The sequence below is a fragment of the Malus sylvestris genome, chromosome 6, assembly GCF_916048215.2.
Source record: "Malus sylvestris chromosome 6, drMalSylv7.2, whole genome shotgun sequence".
Lineage (NCBI taxonomy): Eukaryota > Viridiplantae > Streptophyta > Magnoliopsida > Rosales > Rosaceae > Malus > Malus sylvestris.
This window is the reverse complement of record NC_062265.1, coordinates 27,046,564-27,062,810: the sequence shown is the minus strand read 5'-3', so window position 1 is coordinate 27,062,810 and position 16,247 is coordinate 27,046,564. Positions and strand designations below refer to the sequence as shown.

The 16,247-nt window shown below is 35.8% G+C and overlaps 1 protein-coding gene and 1 non-coding gene across 3 annotated transcripts; one reads left to right on the top strand and one right to left on the bottom strand.

Annotated features, from left to right (window-relative positions):
- The first annotated feature begins 5,179 nt into the window (after positions 1-5,179).
- TRNAQ-UUG (transfer RNA glutamine (anticodon UUG)) lies at positions 5,180-5,251 on the top strand. Its single transcript has one exon. It is a non-coding gene; the product is annotated as a tRNA-Gln (tRNA).
- Positions 5,252-5,553: 302 nt separating this feature from the next.
- On the bottom strand, positions 5,554-15,727 carry LOC126626968 (LEAF RUST 10 DISEASE-RESISTANCE LOCUS RECEPTOR-LIKE PROTEIN KINASE-like 2.4). 2 transcript variants are annotated; one of them, XM_050296376.1, is made up of 4 exons: positions 14,797-15,727; positions 12,540-12,677; positions 7,363-7,389; positions 5,554-6,794 (listed from the first exon to the last, which is right to left on the bottom strand). In XM_050296376.1, the coding sequence occupies exons 1-4, from the start codon at positions 15,596-15,598 to the stop codon at positions 5,674-5,676; spliced, it is 2,088 nt and encodes a 695-aa protein (XP_050152333.1). In that variant the 5' UTR covers positions 15,599-15,727; the 3' UTR covers positions 5,554-5,673. The 2 variants fall into 2 exon arrangements, with proteins under 2 accessions (XP_050152333.1, XP_050152334.1); XM_050296377.1 differs by lacking the exon at positions 12,540-12,677 and having other exon boundaries at positions 14,797-15,724.
- Positions 15,728-16,247: the final 520 nt, after the last annotated feature.

The window sequence follows — 16,247 nt, the reverse complement described above, 5'->3', positions numbered from 1 at the left end:
TGAAAACAGTATTCAAAGTACTTTTGTCAGACATCAGCAAGTTCTCTGCTTCAAATGAGTATCTTCTCTGCTTCAAATGTTATCAACCCTGAATTACTTAACAATATGTCAACAAGAAATGCACTCCGGCAATCGGCCTTAATGGAGGTGCACACAAGAACAACAAACAAGACTTTTCAACAACTTTACTCCAGCTATCGGCCTTTAAGGAGTAACACACAATATCTGAGACAAAACTTTTCACTCCGGCTATCGGCCTTGTGGAGGAAACAAACAACTTACACAGAGATAATGGCTTTGGCCTTATATCCCAAATCAAGATTGCAGAAAGATGGCACCGGCCTTGTTTTCTTTCGCACAAAAAATCAACAAACCCAGAGCAAATAATCTTGAAGCAAAAAAAAAAAAAAAACTTTGACTGCGATACTCCATACCCGACAATTCTGCGAACCTGACAATTCTGCGAACCTTGAATATGTACCCGAACTAGAAAAGAATCTTGAACTAAGACACTCTTGGCAATCGGCCTTAATACACGAATGAACACAGAATTCTTCATTGAGACAATTACACAAACAGTTGATATGGGCAGCAATTCATCAAACACCAATGATGCAACTTGATTCTTGATCCCAACAAACAATTAAAGAATACCCAACAATCAATCAAAAAACCAATCTTTCAGCAATGGCAATTGGCCTTCATTTGCTGATCGATCAGGTAATGATAGTACATTATTGGCAATCGGCCTTCCTGAGTGTAAAATACCAAACAATCATAGACTTCCAAGAAACTGAATCTCTCCCTGTCATCTCTCGGAACACCATTTTCGCAGCCTTAATGTTGCTAAACCTAACATGCCTTGCCAACAAAGTATTCCACGAAACCACATTCTTCTCAGGCATCAATCGAAACAAAGAAACCGCGGTTTCGAAATCGTTAATCCGGTCATAAGCCGATTTCATAATATTCCAAGAAGCAACACTTCTCTCAGTCATTTCGTCGAACAAGCACCGGGCAAGTCTCACAAACCCACACTGACAGTACACAAAAAGCAACGAATTCTGCACATACAAATCACGATCGAACCCCAACTTCAAAACCCAGCAATGAATGTCCCAGAACTTCAACTCTCCCTGAGCGCCAATCGACATATTCCTTCGGAACCATTCTTCAACTTTCCACCAGTCTCCATATCTCAAATCCTAACCGCACTAAAATGCACTGAGAACCTGAGACACCTTTTGGCTCAAAAACCCAAATCAGAAAATCAAACCCAAAATTCCAAGACTCACAGAAAATCAAACCTAGAAACAAATCAACCCAGAAGATGGACGGGAGCGGAGAGCTTCAGTTCTTGGAGGTGGCGGAGGCGTCGGTGGAGAATATCACAAATAACCAGCGCGAATGGCCTCTCTGTCTACAATCAGCAATCTGGTGTCGGAACGAGAGAAATGTCATCGAGATCCCAACAATCGCAGAAAAATCAACACAAAAACAATCGCGGAAGCACATAACATCTAATGAAAATCTGGAAAGAAACTAAGCTAGAAACAGATGAAAAATAATGAGAAATAGAACCACCAGAATCAAAGGCGTAAGCCTGGTGGCTTTGATACCATGTTAACTACATTGTAGTGTTTGGGAATTGAAAGGAAAATCAAGAAGGAAGATTAAGAGAAATGGATGAACAGAGAGTTTGAGAGAGAGAGAGAGAGAGAGTTTAGAGAGAGAAACGATTGTATTGATATTGAATTAATCAATTCTTTACAACTATGAGACTACAGTTTATATAGCCACATTCTCAACTGTCTAACTAACTATTTTTAGAATGATATATTCAACAGATTTCAACGAGTTGTGTGCAATTTTCCTTCCTCTTCCATTCGTATTGGTTATACCTTTGTTTTTTTTTCACTCTTAAACCTAATTTTTATTACCTAATCATGCAGATCAGTGCTTTGATTTTGGCTTTTGACTCTATATATAGCCGTCAATATGCAAATAATCTGTATGGTAAAAACGAGACACCTGCGGCCAACAAATTATACCAAACTTGGGGTCCCCTCCATGAATACCACTAATTATAATATCATAAAGATCAACAAAAGTGCTTCTGTCTTCTTGTATAGTTAACAATAAAAGGTTGGCCTGCTTGAACAATTGATGATTATACGGTTGATAATAATATTCTTGTATAGTTAACAATAAGACTATTTAATTTCCATTTTTTGTGACAATAGATAATGTTAATTGGTACTATATCTTATTTTTCTTCTTCTTCTTTTTAATTTTAATTTTTTTAGTTATTTTTTGGAGTACTGAAATTAAGATGTTGATGGTGTTGTGCGTTATGAGGTGTGTTCCAACTAAGTATTTGAGGGTCCAAGAGTGATTAATTAGCTTTAAGGTACACAAGGAGCCGTGAATAGTTCTTAGCTGATCCCCATCCATAATCTCCGACTCCGACAAAAATCTGGATAAAAACGCTGTTTTAGATATATTTCATATCATCTGATTTTGTTTCAAGTTTTAAATGTGTTTATTTGTTTATCTTTCTTTAGGTACATGGTTGCTTGAGAGTTATCAGAGGAGGGGTTTTATCTCGTATTTGCAATGCGCCTATGTCATACACTTTAAGGATTAATAATTGGATTAAGGTAGATTTCCATTATATAAATCATGTAGCAGCTACCAACTATGACGACCTCTTATCCTTTCCAACTTTCTCTCTACCTTAGTTGGCTAGCTATGAACTTGATGATATTATCATGACGTCAATAAATGTAATCATTGAATTAGTGCTTTTATTTCAAATGGTAGCTACAAGCCAACCTTATCTTCCCATGTACTAAAAAAGGAAAAACAGAAATCTACCCGAGATATGGGCAATGTATTTTATTTTACTTAACTTTGTACTTCAAGCATGGTAGATTACAAAGTAAAACTAAACTAACCCATTTAGATGAAGTTTCAAGTCAAACACGTGGACATCATAAATTGAGTGACATGGAGCATGTGTGGTCATTGAGCTTCACATGTGGGCTGATCTGCTACGATACCATAAAGAAAGTTGAGGTTCCACCATAAAACTAATTGGCAATATAGAGAGTAATCCAACTACTTGTAAGAACATGCAAGTTTCCTCCTTTCCCCAATGTGGAATTCAATCTCAATACATAATTTCACTTAAGTTTGTACCTTTATTTCTTTTTTGGGAGGGATGATTGAACAAAGTTATTGATCTAAATTAGTTGAAGGAGAGGATTGAGAATCAGATTGAAAAGCGTAAATTCGATAACAAAGTTGAATTTTTGTAGATTTTGACTCATGGCTGTCATTTCAAAAAGAACGACATCAAGAACAAAATAAGATTCTCCTTTGAAATCTTAGTCCAATCCTATTGACAATTTTAGCCGAATTATATATCTGTTTTCTAACCCTAAACAACATTCTAAGTCTTGACTTTTGAGGATATTTTTGGTATCTTCATTTGGCATTTTCCTTTCTATAGATTCCTACAAAGCCTAGGGTTGTAGTAGACTGAAAATAATCTTTTGTGGTGTTAGGGTTTTAAATAAACGAAAACTAATGAAAATTGTTTGAAAACTTTGAGTTTTAACGATAAGGACAAAATAAAGGGTAAAGTGAATAGTACCATGATTGATTTTTTAGTGTAAAATTATGGTTTTTCGTTAAAGTGAACCGATAGCTTTTCGTTAAAGTTCCCTTATTATTCAATAAATTTTGAGGGTTTTTCCTATCTTTTAGTGAATTACAATTTCTTATGCATCAAGCTTATTTTTGGAATTTAGCTTGTTATTTGTGAATCCAAAACTTCTTACCTACAAATAAAGATGAATATGCTAGGTAATTTTGTAATACCAAAGTCAAGTAGGCCAGTTGGTTAGACATGAATTTGACTATTTTTAGGGAAAATTAGAATGCCCTACATCTTTTCTATAGTTGTTAGATTAAACATGCATCCCTTTTAAAGATTTGATTAAGGTGCTTTGATCAATTGCCACCTCAATAATTTTCTATTTATTTAATTTCCATATCATTAATTTTCCTTAATTTAAATGCATTTATATAGAGGCATAAGGTAGCTTAGCAACTAATTGCCTATAATATAGGAATTTAATTTCGTCAATCCTCTTCTACACATTAAATGATATTTTTTAATAAAATAAAATAAAAAATTAATTAACTAATTCCTCATTTCTTTATTATCAGTATTTAAAAAAATATATCTTTCTATTAAAAATGTCTCAATAAAAATCTTCAATGCATATTTTTTTCACGTATAGATATATAAAAAATATACTTAAAACTTATGGTACATTTGAAAACAAAAGTATCAACTGTTGGTATGTTTAGATTTCAAATGTACCGAGAAACCAAATGTACCATAAAACCAAATGTACCCATTATTATGTAACCCTTTTGGTACATTTAGATTTCAAATATATAGAGAAATCAAATGTACCAAAATTTCAAATGTACCATAAATCCAAATGTGCCCATTGTCAAGTAACCCTTTTGGTACGTTTAGATTCCAAATGTACCAAAAGACCAAATGAACAAAAAATCCCAAATGTACCACAAAATCAAATGTCTCTATTAGATAACCCTTTTGGTACATTTAAATTCCAAATGTACCGAGAAATACAAAAAATCAAATCCACTATAAAACTAAATGTGTCCATATTATAGGTAACTAGACGTAGCTATATAATCAAACAAATATTTATTATGTGTTGGATCTTCTAAATAATAAAATCTAACAAATTTTTTTTGTAAATATTGTACTATATTCACACAAAAAGTAAAAATTATAACAAACAATAAAAAAATGCATAGAGATGGATAATAAATGCATAAATATAGGGATAATAGGAAAAGAAAAAAAAAATGAAATGCCCAGGAGAAGTTGTGAAAAACTAAAATTTTAAACAAAATTGAACTTATGTGAAAAAGCTGAAATTAATAACCAAAATTTTAGGAAAATGTTTAATCAAATTTTCAAAAGGAAGGTATGTTTAGTCTAAAAAATTAAAAAACGAGGCGCCTATATCAAAACGCCCCCTATTTTTAATGAGATTAAAAAAATTGAATATATTACAAATATAATAGTACTGGATGATAATTAATTTGTTTTGGCCTTTCTTAACGTATTGGTTCTATGGTGTAGTGGTTAGCACTCTGGACTTTGAATCCAGCGACCTGGGTTCGACTCCCGGTAGGACCTCTATTTGTTCCTTACGTTTTTGTATATAATATATACCTTGGAAAACCTTTTGGTGGTTTGTAGTCTGCTTCTGCAGTTGGAGCTACTGTACGCTATCCATGTGTTTATAGCACTCTGGAGACAGAAGAAAACGCGATGGAAGCTACACCGATCACATTCCGTCCACAGAAACATTTGTTCGGTGCAGCCGGTTTCGGTGGCGCAGTCAAACTCTAACCAGATCTACGATGGACGAAGGAGATCGGATGAACCTCTTAAAAGTATCCCTAGACTAGCTAGTCAGTGTACTTTATTGAACAGAATTAGAAGGAAACATGTTTAATATATATCATGCAAAAAAATTTCATTTCACAAAGCAAACTTTTCTTACAATTCATCCGGAATTCCTAATTACCAAAGATCTTCTAACAAATCTAGTTGCCCTAGTTTGTTTCATCAGACTGTTGGTTTGTACTCATAGAGTTTTCTGCAGCTGTTCTATGAGAAAACAAGGAAGGCTTGGGTGCAAGTTGCAAGGACTGAATGGGTCCTTCCAACATCTCCACCACTTTGCTCATCGATGGCCGATCGGAAGGAATGGTCTGAATGCACCACATGCTTATTAACACCATCTTTCTTGCTATTTCATTTTCCTCCTCACTGCTAGCCCCAAAAACATTCGCATTGTTCTCTAGCTCTAGATCTTTATAAATGTAATGCGGAAACATTTCACTCGTATGAGACACTCCGGAATCCAAATTCTTTCTTGCTCCAACCATTTCGAGAACCAGCATTCCGTAGCTGTACACATCAGACTTGTGAGACACTCCTCCAAAGCTCCGACTAAATACTTCAGGTGCGATGTATCCTGCAGTTCCTCTTGTGCCCAACATCGACACAACGCTCTCCTTCGCTTTGCATAGTTTTGCAAGACCGAAATCAGCGATTTTTGGGCAAAAGTCTTTGTCCAAAAGAATGTTTTGCGGCTTTATGTCGAGATGCAAAATTCTCGTGTTGCAACCGCGGTGCAAGTACTCTAGTCCTCGCGCAACACCGACTGCTATTTCGGATAATGTCTTCCACCCCAAGCGACAATTGTCAATATCGGATCCTTGCTTATGTATGAAATTATCAAGAGATCCGTTAGGCATAAATTCGTAAATCAGAGCTCTTTTGTCCCTCTCGTAACAGAATCCGAAAAGCGTGACTACATTGACATGGGAAGTTCTACCAATACTAGCAACCTCATTGATAAATTCTTCTCCATTTCCTTTGGAGTCGCTGAGGACTTTCACTGCAACAAGACAGCCGTCGGGTAGTTTTCCTCTGTAGACAGTGCCATATCCTCCTTTACCTATTTTATCTCTGAAGGAGATTGTCATTTTTTTCACGTCTGAATAACTATACCGCTTTGGAGTAAGTGATCCATAATTCCTTATAAAAGCCCCGACATCAAAATCATCCGTTTTATCCTTCTTTGAGAAGCACATTAATTTTCTTTTCCTCGATATGCATATTATGCAAATAACTGCTACTATAGTCCCCGAAACACCAGCAGAAATACCTATGTTAAAAAATTGTTGAAGTTAGGCATTTCCTAAATTATTCGAGCACATAAAAGCATATTAAAAGGAAGGGAAATGATAACCACTCTTTTTTCTCATCTGCCCACGGAAATAATAAACATGATTAAACTGTTAGAATATGATCATGATGCTCTTGACTTTATTATGTGTGTATTTGATATGCGGAGGTACACTATAAGATTGGTGTACTTATATAAACTTAAGCAAAAAGTATGACTTATCATAGGATGTTAAAACTCTTCTATAAATGATAATGATAGACAACCCAAAAAAGTCTTATAACTCTTTAGAAAGGGTAAAATGAATGTCTATAAATGAAAGATTAATTCTTCCAACGTGAAAATAATCTCTTTGTTCTTTTGATGTATTATTTATCCTTTAGCACTATCACATAATAATCAACAATCTAACGACGATAGAGATTAATCTCATGATATCTAGAAAGATGTATGAAAGAGAAAAGTGTATTATATGATTATCATTTCCTGAGCAAAAAACCAAAAAACTTCTACTATTTGCCATTCATAACATGATCGTAGTACTTACCAATTTTCCAACTAGGCGACAATGAACCTGCAACAGATAAAGGTTATGTGTTAAGTGTTGTAAACCTGTAATTCTACTGTCTACATCAGTAGTTTCATTTGACAAAATTTATTAAATCATCTCAAGATGTATATAGAACATAGGTTACGTTTATATTACTATATAATGAACTAAATGACAGAAAAGTTAAGTCCCTTGAACTAGGATTCTAATTAGTTTATGCAAAAAAAAAAAAAAAATTGTAGGTGAAGTAATTGTGCGCCCTACTTCTCCTCTTTCTCTCTCTTATCTTTCTCTGCAACTTCTCCTCTTAATTACTCTCTCTCGTTTCTCGCTCATCATTTCTCTCTTCTCTCCACAACCTCGTCAGATCCCGAGCACACTAGTTTGATGCATCAAACGTCGCCCGTGACGTGAGTGGATTTGGGAAGTTGTGGTTTTGGTGCATAAGGGGAGGAATAAGAAGAAAGAAGGGGTTGCTGAGTTTTTTGAGATTTGAGGGTGATGGGCTTTCTGAGATTGGGGCAAACCAATTTCCAGGTTTCTAACATTTAAGATATATGTTTGCTGAGTTCATCTCCATTTTTAATTTTTTTTATATTAAATAAAATAACCAATTTTCATATTTTATTAAAAAATAAAACACCCGAACCGAACCTAATAAAACTGAACAAAAAATGAACCAATCCATAAAAAGCCAACAAAAAGCCAAACCGATCTGTAAAAAGCCGATGAAATGCTTAGTAGTGCTTTCAAATTTAAGGAAGTGCTTTTATAATGGCCTATGAGTGTGACACTTTTATCTCTTACTTTAAAGAATGATCTCTAAAGAGGTTAAGGGGGTGACAACAAAGGCCTAGCGGGTGGATCCTCCGGGGGTGAATGATTAAGAGAGGTTGATGAGTTTTGCTTGCTTTCATAAAAAGTTTTATGATGCTACCTTGACCCTTAATGCAACCCTAACTCCAATGTCAAACTTAATACTTGGCACGGTGATTGCGATGCAAGTGGAGATACAAGAACAAAATTTAAACATCTCTTATGTCACTTTGTAAAGTGTGCTACTTCCATGAAACTCAAATTTGGCAAATATTGGGTGACATTGACGATGTTAACCCTATACTCTTTATAGCCCAAACACTCGACCCGAGGTACAAATTAGAAATGTTGGAAACAAACCGAGGGATACTCGGCTATGGATGAAAAAAAAAATAGTCCAGATGAAAGCAAATGTTAAAAGAAATATAATCGAGTTGTATAATGCGTATAAGGAGGGAGCGACCCCTAGTAGTAGTACAAGTGTGGAGAAAATATCAAGTGTTGTAGTAGATGATGTTTTGGTGAGATAGCCAATGAAGTCAATATTTACTTTAACGATCCACATCAAAGCCTATCATATAAGGGTTTCAACCTTTTGGATTGGTGGAAAGGGAATTGTGGTACATATCCAACTATTAGTAAGGTTGCTAAGGATGCTAGTGAGAATGCCTTTAGTCTTGTTGGGAGAGTTGTCGATCATTTTAGAACTTTCTTAACACCTACAATAATTGAGGCTTTAGTATGTACTAGTGGTTGGCTTAGGGGGAGTTGATTTTGTTTATATGAGGTGCCTACAATCGACGAACTCACATTCTACAATGAACTTGAAGGCTTAGAGAAGAGTAAGTGAAATATTTAATTTTATGTTTTTATTTTTTCATTGTTTATTATTCTATACATTTAATTTTTTAAATCATTTGTGGTTTATTGTTTTAGGGATGCCTAATTTGGAAGGTGAGGAGAATCCAACTTAAGGAGAAGAAATGCCACGTCCTCCACCACCTCAAGTTCAACAACGCCAATCACTACCTTCACGACCACCCATTTCAAGAGCACTACAACAAGGGTTAGGGTACCATCAACAACAAGGGGAGAGGGTCAACCATCAACAAAGGCAAAGGGTCGAAGCGGGCAATCATCATGAACTTAAGCTTAACTTTTTGCTTTTGGTTTGTAACTTAAGTAAAATTCATTTGAAATTTTGGTTTGTACTCGAATTTTTTACTTTTGTGTTTGTAACTTAACTTATTTCATTCAGTTGCATGCATTTGAATTTAAATGGTTAGATAGTACTATAGAAGTATAAATTTGGCTTCAGTATGAATTAGTAAGAAATTAGGAATAGGAATTGAAATTTGAAACTAGGCTTCAATTTGTTACACTTTCCCAAAAAATTGGGCTGAATAAATTTCAGCCCAAAATCCAGAATTTAAAAATTAAAAAAAGAAAAAATATATATAGATATATAATAAAAAAATAATAAAAAAACCCGACAATTTGGGCTAAATGCCCAATCCCGAACTATATCAAAATACTAAAATTTTTCGAGAATATTGAAATTTCGGTTTTCGAAATCTTGTCTCGAACGAGATTGGTTCGAGATTCAATATGCCATTTTCGATTTAGGATCCTTATCCCCTAGAAATAAAGATGGGTGCGTATGAGGAGAAAAAATGATCCATATAAATTATTTCAAAATTACATGTTAGGGGATACATAACATACCTGATGGTTCAATTGAAGTTGAATCACATATGGTTGCGTATGCTTGGTCTTGGCAAAGCAAGCGAATCCACCCCTCGTCGTGTTAAGCCCACACCTACCACTTGATTCCTCACAACTGTGGCATTGATCATTAACACCTACAATGGTTGAGGCCTTAGTGTGTACTAGTGATTGGCTTAAGGGGAATTGATTTTGTTGTTGGAAATTTTGAGTAGAAATTTCGTGTCCCACATTGGTCACTACCAAAAGATTCCCTCATTTTATAAGGCTTTGTCCCTTATATATAGTGATTGGAGTGATGGACCATGGAGAATGAAATTAGGCTCAACCCTGGGGTTGGGCTTTTGGGTGTACTAATTAATTGATAATTAATATATATAATTAATTATCAACAGACTCATCTTTTCAGATGAAGTCTGAAGTGATGAAAGAACGCAGAGCAAAGCACCCCTTTGAGAAAGATGTCTTCCAACATACACACCCCATTCTTATACTTGTTGCGAACAGGTATAAACCTATTATATACATCTATCTACATGGCATTTAGAATACAGAAAAATCAAATTCTTCTTCTTCAATCCCAAACATTCTTACCAAGAGAACCACATCAAAATTCGCCAGAAGTCAAGTTTTTCGGTGCTGAAATTTTGATTTTGATCGTTGAATCCTGGTGAAGTAGACGTCCGTAGAACTACAAGCACTAAGAGACGAAATTTCCGTTTCAAGGACATTGCGGTACGCAAGCCTTGATCTTCAAGTTGTCTGTTTAATTTTTGTTTTGTTTTGTTCATACTCTGTTAATTTATCTATTCACATTTATTATTTATTAGCATATATAAATTATTATTGATTGTTGATTTTTATCCAACATTTGTTTCTATAAGGAGCCTACAATCGATGAACTCACATTCGACAAGGAACTTGAAGACTTAGAGAAGAGTAAGTGAAGTATTTAATTTTATGTTTTTATTTTCTTAGTATTTATTATTCTATACTTTGAATTTTCCAAATAATTTGAGGTTTATTGTTTTAGGGACGCCTAATTTGGGAGGTGAGGAGAATCCAACTCTAGGAGAAGAAATGCCACCTCCCCCACTACCTCAAGTTCAAGTTCAACAACACCAATCACTACCTCCATGACCACCCATTTTAAGAGCACTACAACAAGGGGCAGAAATTAACCATCAACAATAAGGGGAAAGGTTCAACCATCAACAAGGGCAAAGGCCAAAGCGGGCAATCTTCACAAACTTAAGCTTGACTGTTTGCTTTTGGTTTGTAACTTAAGTTAAATTCAATTGGAATTTTAGTTTGTACCCTAATATTTGGCTTTTGAGTTTGTAATGTAACTTATTTCATTTGAGTGCATGCATATAAGTAGTTAGATAATAATATAGAAGTATAAATTTGGCTTTAGTATGAATTGGTATGAAATTATGAATAGGAATTGAAATTTGAAACTAGGCTTCAATTTGCTTCAAATTAGGGATGGCAACAGTTCGGTTTGGGGACAGAAATGCTATATCCATTCGCATAACCATGAAAATTAACTATATCCATAACCACAAATTAACCATCGGGTTTTATCCATAACCATACCCACCAAGTAACGGATTTTCCATTGGTTAACGGTTATATCCATCTTCGTCAATACGAAAAGTATATTCGTTCAATTGACGCATGATAATTTAGTAAATATTAATTTCGTAATTAAATATTTGATGTATAAAATGATTTAATGAATGGATCTTGCGGAGCATAAAAATTAAAACTAAACATTGATAATGTTATCTTTGAAATCTCATAAGTACCATTGAATTCTCATAGATTGATTCATATCAAAACTTTTGAACTTTCCCACAAAATGCAAGTCACACAATGCAATTTTTGTATTCTCAAGGTAATGGATTTGATGAATTATAAATATACATACATACATATATATATATATATATATATATATATATATATATATTATTTATATATATAACTCGGTTCAGATTTGGGGACGGATATGGATTAAGGACCCTTATAACTATATTCAAAACCATAACTGAATAATATTCACAGTCTTTCCCCATACCCAATTAAACCTGAATTTTCGTACCAAAATCCAATCCATTCGAGCGATTATCCACTGTTATTGGGTTTAACGATTAGAATTCCATCCCTTCAATTTGTTACACTTTCCCAAAAAATTGGGCTAACCAAATTTCAGCCCAAAATCCAAAAAAATAAATAAATAAATAAAAGCCCAAAAATTTGGGCTAAAGGCGCAATCCCGACTGTTTCAAAATACATAAATTTTTTGGGAATATCGAAATTTTGGTTCGATTTCGATTTTTGGAATTCCATCTCGAAAAGGATCGGTTCGAGATTCAGTATGCCATTTTCGATTCAAGATCCCGATCCTCTAGAAATAAAGATAAGTGTGCATGAGCAGAAAAATGATCTATTGAAATCATTTCAGAATAGAGAGTAATGCTAAGTAGACTAAATGTACTAACTAAATGATGTGTCACCACTAAGAAATAAGCACATTAATCAACACTTAAGTAATAATCCAATGATCAACTTCCATGTCATTTAGTTTACAAAATTTTGTCTACATGTTAGGGGCATACATAACATACCTGATGGTTCAGTTGAAGTTGAATTGCACATGGTTGCATATGCTTGATCTTGGCAAAAGCAAGCGAATCCACCACTCGTTGTGTTAAGTACACACCTACCTCCTGATTCCACACAACTGTTGCATTGATCATTAGCACCTACAATGGTTACGGCTTTAGTGTGTACTAGGGACTGGCTTAGGGGGAATTAATTTGTTTCTACAAAGAGCTTACAATTGACAAACTCACGTTCTACAAGGAACTTGAAGACTTAGAGAAGAGTAGTGAAGTATTTAATTTTATGTTTTTATTTTTTTAGTATTTATTATTCTATATATTGAATTATCAAAATAATTTGAGGGTTTATTGTTTTAGGGACACTTACTTTAGGAGGTGAGGAGAATCCAACTCAAGGAGAAGAAATGCCCACCTCCTCCACCACCTCAAGTTCAAGTTCAACAACACTAATCATTACTAGGGCTGGGCAAACGGGTCCTAGACTTGCGGGTTGGGGCGGGTACATATATTGTAAATTCAAAACGAGGCGGGTACAAATTTCAAAGAAAACGACCCCCGCCCGAACCGTTCCACCGTTCATTATAGGGAGATTAAATCTGCACCGTTTATTTCTTAGGTTATGTAGAATTCTCCAGACTTCCAGAGAAATCCTGACTTCAATCACAGACTCTCTCTCAGTCTATTTCACCTTCTCTTTTGCGCTCGAGAAAGCTCAGAGAATGTGTCATAACAACCACCATGAGTGCAGCGGCCGAAGTTCCTTCTCGGGCAGAGGTGCTCACGATGTTCCACTCTTTTCTCTGAGTGGCTCACAAATTCACTGACTACAACATAAGGGAGTACATGAAACGTAAAGCCGTCGACGAGTTTCGTCAAAATCAGAACCTTTCGGACTCGTCTGCCATTTATACCACGTTCTCAGATGGGAAGGCTCAGCTGGAGGTCCCCAAGCGGCATGCTATTATTTACTCTTTCTACGCTCCCAAGCTCAAGAATGTTATGGAGGTTGATTCACAGCGACATCCAAATCCTGACTCCTCTAGACCTTGATCTCGAATTCTCCCAGCTCCGTCTGTTCATTAACTGGTCGTCGAGTGTTTATGCATGAGGGGCTTGATTGTCTAACTGTAATTATTGTTGGAAAAGCAGGAGCAGTTAACGGGGACAATGACCGAAATGCAGGTGGGGATGGGGTCGACGTCGGACACGTTGTTGGCAAAGGTGATCTGGGTAGGGAGAGAGTTGATGAGGGAGGCGATGAATGAGGGAGAGTTGTAGAAAAGAGGGAGGGAGGGGAAGGTAAGGTAGGAGAGGCATGAGGAAGCGACGCCGTTGCAGACGTAGCCATCAGTGGTGTTGTAGTGGTTGTAGTAGTCGAGTTGCTTGTTATCAACCAACATCGTCGTCGAGTCGTCGCCAGCAGCGCCGTCGAGTCGTCGCCATCATCGCCATCGAGTAGTTAGGGGTCAGTCGGTCTCCATGAGCAGCTCCTTTGTTCTTCTTGGGTTACCTCGCTACTGTAGGAACCAGCCTGTTTCAAAACGCATGGGTTAGGTCTGGATCTCATTTTGAAAAATCCAAAACCCGCACCGCCCTGTGTTATTTACAAACGGGTTCGGTCTGATTCCTTCAATTTTGGGCCCGGACCGGCCCGTGTCCACCCGTAATCACTACCTCTACGACCATCCATTTCAAGAGCATTACAGCAAGGGAAAGGGGTCAACCATCAACAAGGGAAAAAGGCACAATCTTCATGAACTTAAGCTTAATTTTTTGCTTTTGGTTTGTAACATAAGTAAAATTCATTTGGAATTTTGGTTTGTATCCTAGTTTTTTACTTTTAGGTTTGGAATTTATGTATTTTCATAGTACTATAGAAGTATAAATTTGGCTTTAGTATGAATTGGTATGAAATTATGAATTGGATTTGAAATTTGAAATTGGTCTTCAATTTGTTACACTTTCCCAAAATATTGGGCAGACTAAATTTCAGCCCAAAAGCCAAAATAAAAAATAAATAAATAAAACCCAACAATTTGGGTTGAACTTGAAGAGTTAGCCCTGAATTGTATCGAAATACAAAATTTTTGAAAAATCGAAATTTCACTTCTGTGTAGGTTTTCGGATAGGTTTGGGATTCAATATGCCATTTTTTATTCACAATCCCGATCTTCTAGAAATAAAGATGGGTGTGTATGAAGAGAAAAATGATCCATAGAAATCATTTCAGAATAACTTGTTAGGGGCATACATAACATACCTGATGGTTCAGTTGAAGTTGAATTGCATATGGTTGCAGACGCCTGATCTTGGCAATGGCAAGTGAATCCACCAGTCGTCGTGTTATGCCCACACCGACCTCCTGATCCCTCACAACTATTGCATTGATCATTATCAATCTTAATTTCCAATTTAAAACCACCGTCTATCGCGTCCTGGAGAGTCGTTGGATTGACCTCTATACCGATAGCAGCTGTACTAAAGACTGGAACAGTGACATTGACTTTACAGAGGCCGGTGTCAACTTGATCAGATCCGTTGTTTACATTGCATACTTGGGAACTATAATAAACTCTCGGAACATCCACATCGCACCCGTAGTAAAATGTCACGTTCGTAAGACCGGAACTATAATTAAACAGAGAGAAGTTGATGCTGGTGTTTGCAAAACTCGAAGGACAGAGAGTTTTCCAATAGTCCTGCCTAGCAACTTTAATAGTCCGAGGACTACTTGAGTTCATTTCGAGAATTCTGTAGCTGATATTCGACATGTTGATCACCGGGACATCATCTAGGCATCGGAGCTCGAACCCAGGTTGGCCACAGAAATTGGGTCTGTTTACTCCCCAAAAGGGGTACGAGATATCTCCGATTCCGCCACAGCTAATAGCTTCCTTGCAGATTGAGTAGGGTTGACACAAACATAACTCAAAGTTGATTGAGATAAAGGAAGTGAACAAAAGGAAAGGAAACAAAGACCGAAGCAGAAGGGAATGCATTGATTTTAGGAAGGTGAGGTGAGGGACAAAGTAAGACCAAGTTAAATAGAAAAAGGGCAGCATTCCAGCACGGGATAATTTATTTCAACTAGGAAATTAAGGGTTTGTTGTGATCATTGTGGAAGAGTTGCATTTTTAGGGTTTTATTTTTTATTTTTTATTTTGGATGTTAGGCAAATGAGTCATTTAATATTTAATTTTAATGTGGGATGCTAAAAAAAAAACATTTTTCTATTTGACAATTTTTTTTGTTGAACGAGCGATATTATCTGCGATGAGAGGCTGGTGGAGTGAGCTAGACCTCATAATGTGCTAAATCTCACAGTGAGCTAACAATATGTGATTAAATTTTCTTTTAGTAAGAATCGAACCTAAGACCCCTCACTTATAAGTGAAGAGAAATATTATTAAACTTTAATACTAAATGGTTTCATTAAATGATTTAAAAAATCCAAAATAATTAGACCGACTTTTAAGTTAACAAGTTGGTCAAATCCAAAAGGATTCTTCACTTTCTTTCCGTGGTTGTGGGTTTAGGGCTACTTTTCAAGTTTAGGACCTTCGAAACATTAAACGAGTTAATGGCATATAACTAAAAGACTTTCAGGGTGGCCTCCAGTTGACTCCAGGTCTGTTGTCTCTTTTCTATTTGACATTTCAACGTTAAAAAAAAATTCAAAAAAAATCCGACGGACCCTGTTTTTTTTTTTTT

Excerpts from the sequence above, each read along its gene's own strand:
- LOC126626968 (XM_050296376.1), bottom strand. The coding sequence starts at position 15,598 with ATGCTGCCCTTTTTCTATTTAACTTGGTCTTACTTTGTCCCTCACCTC. Across the intron at positions 7,390-12,539 it reads AACTTCAACTGAACCATCAG|GTTCATTGTCGCCTAGTTGG; the intron begins GTATGTTATGTA and ends TATCTGTTGCAG. Across the intron at positions 6,795-7,362 it reads GTCGCCTAGTTGGAAAATTG|GTATTTCTGCTGGTGTTTCG; the intron begins GTAAGTACTACG and ends TTTTTAACATAG.